The sequence below is a fragment of the Triticum urartu genome, chromosome 6 (assembly GCF_003073215.2).
Source record: "Triticum urartu cultivar G1812 chromosome 6, Tu2.1, whole genome shotgun sequence".
In the NCBI taxonomy this organism is placed as follows: Eukaryota; Viridiplantae; Streptophyta; class Magnoliopsida; order Poales; family Poaceae; genus Triticum; species Triticum urartu.
In genome coordinates this window covers 341152333-341164428 of record NC_053027.1, presented here as the reverse complement: position 1 = coordinate 341164428, position 12096 = coordinate 341152333, and the positions used below count along the sequence as shown (strand labels likewise).

At 43.2% G+C, this 12096-nt stretch overlaps 2 protein-coding genes across 2 annotated transcripts; both read left to right on the top strand.

Moving 5' to 3' along the window:
* The first annotated feature begins 1544 nt into the window (after window positions 1-1544).
* LOC125517452 lies at window positions 1545-2377 on the top strand. The gene is made up of 3 exons (XM_048682652.1): window positions 1545-1847; window positions 1939-2011; window positions 2105-2377. Exons 1-3 carry the CDS (start codon window positions 1618-1620, stop codon window positions 2108-2110), a joined length of 309 nt encoding a protein of 102 aa, XP_048538609.1. The 5' UTR covers window positions 1545-1617; the 3' UTR covers window positions 2111-2377.
* Window positions 2378-10742: 8365 nt separating this feature from the next.
* Window positions 10743-11818, top strand: LOC125517449. The gene is made up of 3 exons (XM_048682651.1): window positions 10743-11053; window positions 11234-11309; window positions 11413-11818. The coding sequence occupies exons 1-3, from the start codon at window positions 10824-10826 to the stop codon at window positions 11569-11571; spliced, it is 465 nt and encodes a 154-aa protein (XP_048538608.1). The 5' UTR covers window positions 10743-10823; the 3' UTR covers window positions 11572-11818.
* The last annotated feature ends 278 nt before the right edge of the window (window positions 11819-12096 follow it).

Below are 12096 nucleotides of genomic sequence, written 5' to 3'. Positions count from 1 at the left end.
TCCAGCCTCCTTGGTCAGGTTTCCCTGCCTCTGGTCCGTCTCTTCTTCTATCGTTCTTGGATCATGAAGGCGCAGTGGATCCCGGTTTTGTTGGCGGGAGGACTGCGTTTTTAGATGGTTTTCTTAAAGTTTTGTTAGGGTTTATGCCATGCTCAGAAAGACGAGGCGGAGGTGGCTTCTTGAACATGGAATAAGGTCCTTCCCACCTAGGCCCCGTTCCGTCTATATTTCTAGCATTGTCGAAGAGCGTGTTGAGGTGTGTCTCCAGTGGATCTCGTGGGATCGGGTCGGTGTTTGTCTTCGGTGGATCCGCTTCGATCCGGTCTTCGTTCGTGTATGTGTTTGCGGGTTGAATCTTTTCGATCTAGGATTCTCTTCATCGGCGGCGGTTGTTGTTCTGATGCGCTGGTCCTATGGGGTCTTAGCACGATGAGTTTCCAGCTGTCTACAATAACAAATGTTTGTTCGGCTCCAATGATGGAAGGACGATGACGGCGGCGCGCCTTCAGTTCGCTCCAGTGCTTGTAGTCGTTGCTAGGTGGCCTACAGACCTGGATGTAATTCTTAGTTCTGGTGTTATTTATACTACCTTGACAATTGATAAATAGATTGAAAGTTTTCTCGCAAAAATAAGTATTTGTAGTACAAGTTTGCCCATGTGGACTTTCTCTGGAAATTTGTTTTTTACGCTCATTTTGTCATCAAGTACTTGGACAACACTTTGCGTATTTGAAAAGATAAAACTTGACATTATTTGCTTATTCAAATATTGACAAAAAAATTGTACCTCCCACATGCCCCCTTTTATACAGCTTCGTAATTTTGCACCTATTCTGTTAAGAGCATGCAAGGCATGGTGTCAGCTTCACACTTCATAGTGAAAAGACAAGTTTGCCCGTGCAGACTTCCTCAGGAACTTTGTGTTTTGCCGTCATTTTGTCATCAAGTATTTGAACAACACTTTGGTGCATTTCAAAAGATATTTGACAATAAAACTTGACATTATTTGCATATTAAAATTTTGACCAAAAGATTGTGCCTCTCCCCTCGTGTCGCAACTGGGCCGCACGCCCGCGCTCCCTAGCCTCCGTCTGCCATGCCGCACCACCCTCGAAACTGCCACACATCGATCGCCGCCCACTACCATTCTCGCCAAGAGCAAATAGCCACGAAGAGTAGCCTCGGGCATGTTGGAGGCGTTACGCCATTTTGGCGAAGGGAGTTTGTATGGATAAGCAAGCTTAGGGCTAGGTTTTTTGTTTCTTATTTTCCGGAATGTGCTCCCATTTCTAAAAACACTTCCATCCAATTCCAACTAACGGAGCGTAAGCAAGGGGCAAAAGTGTCTTCAGTTGAGAAGGCAAAATCATAATGTTAGATAAGCGAGGGTAAAACTGCAATTGGAATTCATATTAGAAAACCATAATGCCTCTCCCAAACAATAATGGCAACGGCCAACAGTACAGCTGCAGCTGTTCACGCGGCTCACGCAGCTCTGCTCTGACCTATCTGGTCCATATATATGCTTCTCTCGTTTGCTTGGCCGGCCACATTTCGTTCACGCAGTCGAAGTAGCAAGCAGTAGGTTTTGTGCACTCCCCGGCCCGAAGTCTGCCCATGGCTCGGCTTTACCACCTCACGCTCCTCTCCGTCTTCTTCTTCCTGCTCCTCACCGGCCTCGTGGCTGCTGATCTGTCCGGAGGGAAGAAGGTCGGGAAGAAGGTGACCATGACCGTGCGGTACCCGCCTGAAGACTCGGGGGAGAAGATCACGATCTCGACGCACCTCGTCGGCGAGGGCGGGGTCGGCGACAGCCACTTCCATCTCGACGGCGACGACTACGAGCCGTATGTCTAGCTCTCTCTTTCTCCAACTCATCGTCACAAAGGACACACTCCACCGAATAATTTTTTAGCTAAGCTCGCAATCGATCTGCAGCATCATTTTCGCCGTGAAAAACCTTGTTTCTGCCCTGGAGAAGGTAGGAGATCCGCAGGCCTCTCTATCCGAGGTAATGCACATTTTGTCCCTCCCTTTCTCATCCATTGGTTCAGATTTCAGAACGCAAATGTAAGCTACTGACCTTTGCCTAATTGTTTCTCAGATGTAGCTTCACGGTGCATGCCCAGTCACTGCGCCACTGGACACTGGAGATGGAGCTCCTCTTTACTTTCGTCTCAGCGAGAATACATTAGGCGCCTTACTATTTTATTGTACTACAGTCTGCAAGCAGAAGTGCCCATCCGGTGGCCTATTATTTGGGCTATAGTAATGTCGTAGTGTTTATGGTGCTGGAGTCTGTCTGCAGCTATCTCTGTGTATCTTGGATTCTATAATCTTCCGGGCTAGGGAAAGAAAATATTTCGTCGTTCTTCAACTTATTTCTGCTCAATTTCCATCAAGTAGAGGATCACTATTGTGCTTTATTAACAAATTAAATAGAACATAACTGCACGAGTATAAAAAGGAAATGGGAAGGACGTAAGAACAAAGTAAAAAACAAGCGAGGAATGGGCTGAGACTGAAAACAGAGGGACACACTAGCTAATAACGCCATGTACGCTAGCTAATAGCACTACGATGACAGAGTCAGCTTATTTTCTTAAGTGAGACCGATTCATTAAACAAAATAGAAGAAATATGTCCGGTTAATTTGTGAAAAAAGCGGGCAGAAACCGTTACAACACACTCACAAGACGTGGCATCGTGCCACCGCCCTGCCTCGCCTCCAGCAAACTCCCGTCAAAGCCTCGCCCGGCGTCCCCATTTTCGGCTTGGGTTCCGTCTGATCCAATCGGGGGTCAAAGTAAAAAAGGCTCCCCCATCTGCACCCCTCAATCCTCAAACTTGCCTCCGCCTGAGACGCTGTCCCGAGACACATCGCAACTAGCTCCGGCTTGGTCTTGCTAGCGTGCTCGCTAACACTTGTCGCGGCGCCCTCATCTTGTTAAATTGTGATCCAAATTCTAGTACCGGGTTGGACTAGACGTAGTACAACCGGTGTGGGCTTTTGCGTTGGTACCAACGCGTACGAGTACAACTCGTTTACTTGTCCTACAAGGACTCCTATGTGTTGCCCCTCATATATATCCCATGTAGTCGCACCTCAGACGGTCTGTCGTCTCGTGCTTGTAATACTCCTTCTCATAGTGATCGCGCCTTCGTGCGTCCGTGGTTTTTTCCCGCAAGGGTTTCCACGTAAAATTCTGTGTGCTCTCGTGTCTCTTTTATCTCGTTATTATCTAACAAGTGGTATACAGAGCTAAGGTTTCACATACGAGATTTGAGATCGAGAAGATTAGGGTTCGGTGCGCCGCCGCGCGCATTGCTGGGCGACGCATCGAAACCGAGAGCAGATCGTTTTTCTATTGAAGCCGAGACCGACTGGAGTTGTTGTTGTCTAATCCGCCGAGCTCCGCTACTACTCCCGAGGATAATTCAAGGCAACAGAAGCAAAACCGCAGCATCACACGTCAAATCCACCGAGCCGTGGTTGCTACACGTACAGGCTTCAAGTCCCGAGGATACCTGATCATTAGTACTACTACTAGTACTTTTCACGTGGAGGTCAAAGGTTATCTACTAGTGCAGATTTTTTTTTGTTCTCTGTCCGTTGCTACGTCCAGCCAACTACTATTAGGTGCTATTTACTCTGTTTTTTGTCTGCTCCGCATATTAAATTCTGTCAAGAATTTTTCTACCGGCTTGTACTACTTTGTGTACACAGATTTGTCGACTCATGGCATTCATGAAGTACGATTTTCCGCTGCTGGATCGTGACACAAGGTTTACCCTATGGCAAGTCAAGATGCGGGCGTTGTTGGCACAGGCCGGCTATGATGTAGCACTGGATAGTTTTGGGAAGAACCGAATTGAGGACTGGACTGCTGAGGAGAAAAGAATTGATTGTAAGGCTTTGTCACAAATTCAACTCCATTTGCATAATAATATTTTGCAGGAAGTTTTGAACGAGAAAACTGCCGCCGCTCTATGGTTAAAGCTGAAAGGGATTTGCATGACTAAAGATCTCACCAGCAAGATGCATCTGAAACAAAAATTATTCCTGCACAGGTTACCCGAGGGAGGTAATGTTTTGAATCATATTTCAGAATTTAAAGAGATCATATCTGATCTAGCTGCAATGGAGGTTAAGTATGAAGAGGAAGATACTGCTCTAATGTTACTTTGTTCACTGCCAAGTTCTTATACCAATTTTAGAGACACCATATTATACAGTCGTGATACTCTCACACTTAATGAAGTTTGTGAAGCTTTGAACTCTAAGGAGAAGATGAAACTAATCGTGCCTCATGATGGTTCAAGTTCATCCCAAGCAGAGGGATTATCTGTTCGTGGTAGGACAAATGAGAAGAACTCCAATAATGGAAACAGAGGCAAAAGTAAAAACGGCTACAGGGGCCGGTCGCAATCCAGAGACAAGAAATATTGCAGATATTGCAAGAGAGACGGGCATGACATCTCAGAGTGTTTCAAGTTGCAAAATAAAGAAAAGAGGAAAGGTAACAAACAAGGTGAAAGTTCTGCTAACGTTGCTCGTGATGATAGTTCCGATGATGCTCTTGTCGTTATTGCTGGATGTGCCGAGACCAATGATGAGTGGGTACTTGATACTGCATGCACTTTTCATATGTGTCCACATAGAGATTGGTTTAATACTTTTGATTCCACAACTTCTACTGGTTCCGTTTTGGGTTTTGATAATTCACCATGCAAGATTGAAGGTATAGGTTCTATTCGAATCAAGATGTTTGATGGCATAATCAGAACTTTGACAGATGTTCGGTATATTCCGAAGATGAAGAGAAATCTTATTTCTATGAGTGCCCTTGATGCAAAGGGATACAAGTATTCAGGTGGAGATAGTGTTTTGAAAGTCACCAAAGGTTTCCTTGTTGTGATGAAAGGTGACTTAAGTTCGACCAATGGTCTTTATTACCTTCGAGGTTCTACAATTTTAGGTAACGCTACTCCAGTTGTTTCAAAGAATTCTGATTGTGATGCTGCTAACCTTTGGCATATGCGTCTTGGACATATGAGTGAACTTGGTTTAGCAGAGTTAAATAAGAGAGGTCTTCTTGATGGATATGAACCTGGTAAATTGAAATTTTGTGAGCATTGTATCTTCGGCAAGCACAAGAGGGTGAAGTTCAATACTTCGACTCATACAACCGAAGGTATTCTTGATTATGTGCATTCTGATTTATGGGGACCATCTCGCAAGAAGTCACTAGGTGGTGCTAGTTACATGCTGACTATTATTGATGATTATTCGAGAAAAGTTTGGCCTTATTTCTTGAAGCATAAATATGAAGCATTCTCAGCATTTAAGGAGTGGAAGATTATGATTGAAAGGCAGACTGAAAAGAAGGTAAAAATACTTCGCACTGATAATGGTTTGGAATTCTGTTCTAAGCAATTTAAGAATTATTGCAAGTCTGAAGGCATTGTCAGACATTACACCGTTCCTTATACTCCTCAACAAAACGGTGTTGCTGAGCGTATGAACAGGACCATTATTTCCAGAGCCCGTTGCATGTTGTCCAATGCAGGTTTGCATAGGCGTTTTTGGGCTGAGGCCCCTTCCACTGCTTGTTATCTCATTAATCGTTCACCATCTATTGCTCTTAATAAGAAAACTCCAATTAAGGTATGGTCTGGTTCACCTGCTGATTATTCACAGTTGAGAGTTTTTGGTTGCACTGCTTATGCTCATGTTGATAATGGAAAGTTGGAGCCTAGGGCTGTTAAGTGCATCTTTCTTGGTTATAAGTCTGGTGTTAAAGGTTTTAAATTATGGAATCCTGAAACCCAGAAAGTTGTTATTAGCAGAAATGTTATCTTTAATGAATCTGCTATGTTACATGATGTTTCATCTACTAATGCTCCCGTTGAGAGTGAACAGCAGCCTATTGTTCAGGAGCCTACTGTTCAGGTGGAGCATGTTATTGATTCAGGTGATACATCTGGTAATGAAATTGTTGATGCACATGATGAACCCGTCGTTAATGATGATAATGTCACTCCCACTCCAAATCAGCCTATTGTTCCACCCAGTTGGAATCTTGCACGTGACAGAGTTAGACGAGGTACTAATAAACCTGACAGGTTAATTGAAGAGTGCAATATTGTTTCTTTTGCTTTATCTGTTGCAGAAGAAATTGAAGGTAGTGCTGAGCCTTCTTCATATTCCGAGGCTATTATTTCTAGTGATAGTAATAAGTGGATGACCGCTATGCATGATGAGATGGAATCACTTAAAAAGAATGGCACTTGGGATTTAGTAAGATTACCTAGAGAGAAGAAACCTATTCGTTGCAAGTGGGTTTTCAAGAGGAAAGAAGGTGTTTCTCCTAATGATGAGACAAGATATAAAGCAAGGTTAGTTGCTAAAGGTTACAGTCAGATTCCAGGTATTGACTATAACGAAGTCTTTTCTCCTGTTGTGAAGCATAGCTCTATTCGCACTTTACTCAGTATTGTTGCCATGCATGATCTTGAGCTTGAACAATTGGATGTTAAAACTGCATTTTTACATGGAGAATTAGAAGAGGATATTTATATGGAACAACCTGAAGGTTTTGTTATTCCTGAAAAAGAAAAGCTTGTCTGTAAGTTAAAGAAATCTTTTTACGGATTGAAGCAATCCCTGAGACAGTGGTACAAGAGATTTGACACCTTTATGCTCTCTCAAGGTTTCAAAAGGTCTAATTATGATAGTTGTGTTTATTTGAAAACTGTCAAAGGTTTAACTATTTATTTGCTCCTTTATATTGATGATATGCTAATTGCTGCAAAGAGTATGTCAAAGATTAATGAACTAAAGAAGCAATTGAGTAATGAATTTGAGATGAAGGATTTGGGTGCAGCAAAGAAAATACTTGGCATGGAAATATCCAGAGATAGACCGTCTGGAAGAGTGTATCTAAGTTAGAGGGGATATATTGATAAAGTTCTTCGTCGTTTTAATATGCATAATGCCAAGCCAGTAAGTACTCCGTTAGCTGCACACTTCAAATTATCATCAGCTTTATGTCCTAAGTCAGATGCCGATATTGAGTACATGTCTAGAGTTCCCTATTCGAGTGCAGTTGGTTCACTTATGTATGCCATTGTTTGTTCTCGTCCGGATTTATCATATGCATTGAGTGTTGTCAGTAGATACATGGCTAATCCTGAAAAAGAGTATTGGAGAGCAGTTCAGTGGATTTTCAGATACCTGCGTGGTACTTCTAATGCTTATTTACAGTTTGGGAAATCTAGAGATGGACTTGTTGGTTTTGTTGATTCTGATTTTGCTGGTGATTTGGATAAGAGAAGATCACTCACAGGTTATGTTTTCACCATTGGTGGTTGTGCTGTGAGTTGGAGAGCAACTTTGCAGTCTATTGTGGCTTGTTCCACTACTGATGCCGAGTATATGGCTATTTCTGAGGCATGCAAAGAAGCTATCTTGTTGAAAGGTTTATACACTGAGCTTTGTGGAGATTCATCTTGCCCTACCATATTTTCTGACAGTCAAAGTGCCATATATCTTACAAAGAATCCAATATATCATGAGAGGACAAAGCACATTGATGTCAGATTTCATTATATTCGAGATGTTGTTGCTGAAGGCAATTTGAAGGTATGCAAGATAAGTACTCATGATAATCCTGCTGATATGATGACAAAGCCAATTCCGACTAATAAGTTTGAGCTTTGCTCAGGCTTAGTTGGTATTTCTCACTAGTCCTATGGACTTTGACGCACAAGGTGTTTATGCTGATTTGGATGGAGTTATTCACTTTCTTCGACTACTGGAGGGAATTTGGCTCAAGGTGGAGATTGTTAAATTGTGATCCAAATTCTAGTACCGGGTTGGACTAGACGTAATACAACCGGTGTGGGCTTTTGCGTTGGTACCGACGCGTACGAGTACAACTCGTTTACTTGTCCTACAAGGACTCCTATGTGTTGCCCCTCATATATATCCCATGTAGTCGCACCTCAGACGGCCTGTCGTCTCGTGCTTGTAATACTCCTCCTCATAGTGATCGCGCCTTCGTGCGTCCGTGGTTTTCTTCCGCAAGAGTTTCCACGTAAAATTCTGTGTGCTCTTGTGTCTCTTTTATCTTGTTATTATCTAACACATCTAAGCCTTGAGACTTCACTCCTCTCCCATCGACTCACACAGTTTGTAATTTTAGCCAGCTGAGAATTAGCAAAATCAAAATTCATTTGGCCATAGAAAATATGAATGAACAACCATTTTAGCTGGAAACGAAGAACATGTTTCAACTTTGTACCAACGAACAAACATAAGCCACATGCATTCAACACACATGAGATGTGAGAACCGGGCCACCAGCAACCGTCCGGTAGACAGTACTACTTATGTTGATGCTCCATGCATGAGTTGACACCAGAAACCGTCTGGTAGACGGCACTACTAGTGTTAGACGCTCCATGCATGAGTTGATCGATCACACCAAAGTTGAAGTAGCACCGGTAACTCGTGCATGATCACTCTGTACATGACACTACAAAGCCATCCAAAAGGACATGAATCGTGAACGACGTGCAGATCACTAGCAATTTATGTTAAGACATATCGGACATCATTGTTGTGAAAATTTGGTTAAGCGGATGTTAAATGACTTCAAAAGCAATATTGCTTGCAACCTCACGAAAGAAATATGAACTCAATATCACTAGTAGAAAAGGAGGCTTTGGTTCAGGCCAGGTAAGCCCATTAGTCCCGGTTCAGTCCAGAACCGGGACCAATGGGTGCATTTATCCCGGTTCGTGCGGCTAAGGCATTAGTCCCGGTTCACCTGGGCCCTTTAGTCCCGGTTCGTGCCACGAATCGGGACTAAAGGGTGCGATGCCCATTAGTCCCGGTTGGTGGCACCAACCGGGACTAAAGGTACCTTTAGTCCCGGTTGGTGCCACCAACCGGGACTAATGGGCTTTGAGGCATTAGTACCGGTTCATGCCACGAACCGGTACTAAAGGTCCCATTTTCACCCCCCCTGACCGCCTTTTCAGTTTTAGAAAAACAAAAGAAAATGATGGAAATGTCAATAAAATAAAATAAAATAAATTTCCCATGTGATATGTGGTCTAGTTGTTGGGAAAATTTACAAATATGAATTTCGACTTTATTTACAAAATCTCTCTGGAATTTGTAAAATGGTCATAACTTTTGCATACGAACTTGGATTAAAAAGTTTTTTATATGAAAAACCATCTACTCGAAAAGTTACATCCGATGGAGACCGCCTACGGCCTGTTTGCAAATTTGTAGAATCCTCAAATTCTAAAAGGAAAAAAAGTTATGCTCAAATTTCAGTTTTTTTAAATTTTCATTAAATCTGGTCAAACTATGGTCAAACTACTTATTCAAGAAGTATTAGTGTTACTAAATAATTATTCAAGAATATTAGTGTTATTAAATAATTATTTCAGTTTTTTTGAATTTTGGTCAAATCTGGTCAAACTATGGTCAAACTGTGGTCAAACAATGGTCAAACTACTTATTCAAGAAATATTAGTGTTACTAAAAAATTATTGTTTTTTAGAACAATAGTTTCAAACTCAAACAGTGAAATGTGTGACTTCATGCTCAAGCTAAACTCCTGAGGGTTAATAGGATTGACATCTTACTATTGTCAGGAAAACAACGAGTACAGACTTGAAAACGAGGGAGAATAGAACCCGGAAGTTAAGCGTGCTCAGGCTGGGGGAGTGGGAGGATGGGTGACCGTCCGAGAAGTTAGATGATTTGGAATGATGAGGGGTGATTAGAGATTAAATTGAGCAGTGATGAGGAGTGATTAGAGATTAGAGGTTAAAATAATTCAGAAATTTGAAAATAAAAAAAAAATTCAAAAAAAAAGCAGAAAATTTCTTTTAGTACCGGTTGGTGTTACCAACCGGGACTAAAGGTGGACCGGCCACGTGGAGGGCCTTTAGTCCCGGCTCTAGTTTGAACCGGGACTAAAAGGTCAGGGCATTAGTAACGATCCTTTAGTCGAACCGGGACTAAAGACCCTTTTTCTACTAGTGTATATAGCAAAGGGAAGGTGTACAGGAAACAGAAAGGTGAGGGAGGGCGGGTTTACAATTACAAAGCTGAAGCAAATATCTACAAACTGCCTTTTCCTGTGAAACAAGACTTCTGTTTCTGACTTTCAAGTGTACAGTACCACCGATGAGATGAGCGAACAGAAAGCACATGCATTCAACCACACACTTTTTCAGACAGAGAATCCGCTTGCAGCGTCAAACTGTCAACTCTGTGACCATAAGCTGATTAAAATGGATGTGTCTAAAACTAAAATATATTTAGATACATCCATTTTAATGACAAGTATTTTCGGACGGAGGGAGTAGCAGCTTGTACTACATGATCACCCTACAGCCTCCACTGACACTACGGCCGAGTAGATCAGGTTCACAGACAGTTGATTGGGTTCACAGACAGTTGATTGGCGCACACTGCTTGAGTGGAAACAAGAACTCAGCTCTGCACCGAGCTAGCTCCTGTACATTAGAAACCTAATCCATTTTTCTTTTTCAATTTTCCAAGGTAAAATCCTAGTTGGGATCCACTGTAGTCTGTAGGGGTAAGAACACCAATGTCTCTAAAACCATACTGGCAACTGTACGTACATCAGCAGTAGTTCACAACTCTGCTCTTACCTACCTATCCTCCGTATATGCATGTTTGGCCGGCCACATTTCGCTCACGCAGTTGAAGTAGCAACCAGGGCAACCAGCCAACCAGTAGGTTCTGTGCACTCCTCAGCCCCAAGTCTGCCATGGCTCGGCTTCGGCTCTACCACCTGACCCTCCTCTCCGTCTTCTTCTTCCTGACCCTCACCGGCCTCGAGGCTGCCGGTCCGTCCGGAGGGAAGAAGGTGTCCATGACCGTCCAGTTCCCGCCTGCCGACTCGCCGCCGGGGGAGAAGATCACGATCTCGACGCACTACGTCGGCGATGACGGGGTGGGCGACAGCCACATCCATCTCGACTGCGACGACCACGAGCCGTATGCCCCCCCCCCCCCCCCCCCCCCCCCCCCCCCCCCCTCTCTCTATCTCTCTATCTCTCTCTCTCTCTCTCCACCCGACTCTCTCTCTCTCTCTCTCCACCCGACTCCGACAGTCCGACGAGCCGTGTGATTTTTAGCTTGATTTGATTTCTAGCTAATCTTGCGGTTGATCTGCAGTCAGCTCGGTTCCGCCGTAAAACACCTTGTCACGAGCCTGGAGAAGATACGAGATGAGGAGGCGCCACTATCCGAGGTAACGTACATTTTGCCCCTCCGATCCCTGTCTATCCGTCGGTTCATTTCTCAGAGAGCAATGCAAAAATGCTGAGATTTGCCTCATTGTTTCTGAGCTGTAGGCCTACGATATGCCCAGTGAGTGGATGCAGGTTCTCTTTCATTTGGTCTCTGGGAAAATCAGGCGCGATTTACTTTATTACCGTAGTATTGTCTCTGCAAGGAGCTCCTTCGCTCGTGCGAACAATCACTCGGCAGCTCTATCCTCCTCGCACTACTAAACACACGGTGAAGAAATCTTCCGCGTTCAGTCTGTGCCACTCTGTGGAGTGCCCACTCGTGGGTTCTCCCTGTAGTAATGTGGTAGTGTGCACACTGTGCAGGATGCTGGAGTACATCTACCTTCAGTTATCTCTGTATACCTTAGATTCTGTCGCTTAACATATCTTCCGTGTTGGAGAAAGAAAATATCTTCTTGTTCTTCTATTTATGTATTTCTCCTCAATTTCTGTGAAATATTGCGTTGTACAAACAGACTAATAGAGTGTATTTTCACCAAAAAAAAAGACTAATAGAGTGTAACTGCACAATTATCAAAAAGATTTACAAAAAATAGAGAGAGATACGAGTAAGGAACTGTATCACCTAGAAAGAAAACATCGCCACGACAAAAGATTCAGCTTACTACACATATCTTTTTTCTTAACTAGATGATACCCTGCACGTTGTTGCGGAAATATTTTGCAACATATTTCAATGTGATTCATTGTATGAAACATGAATATTTAAAGTAATAATATAAAAAG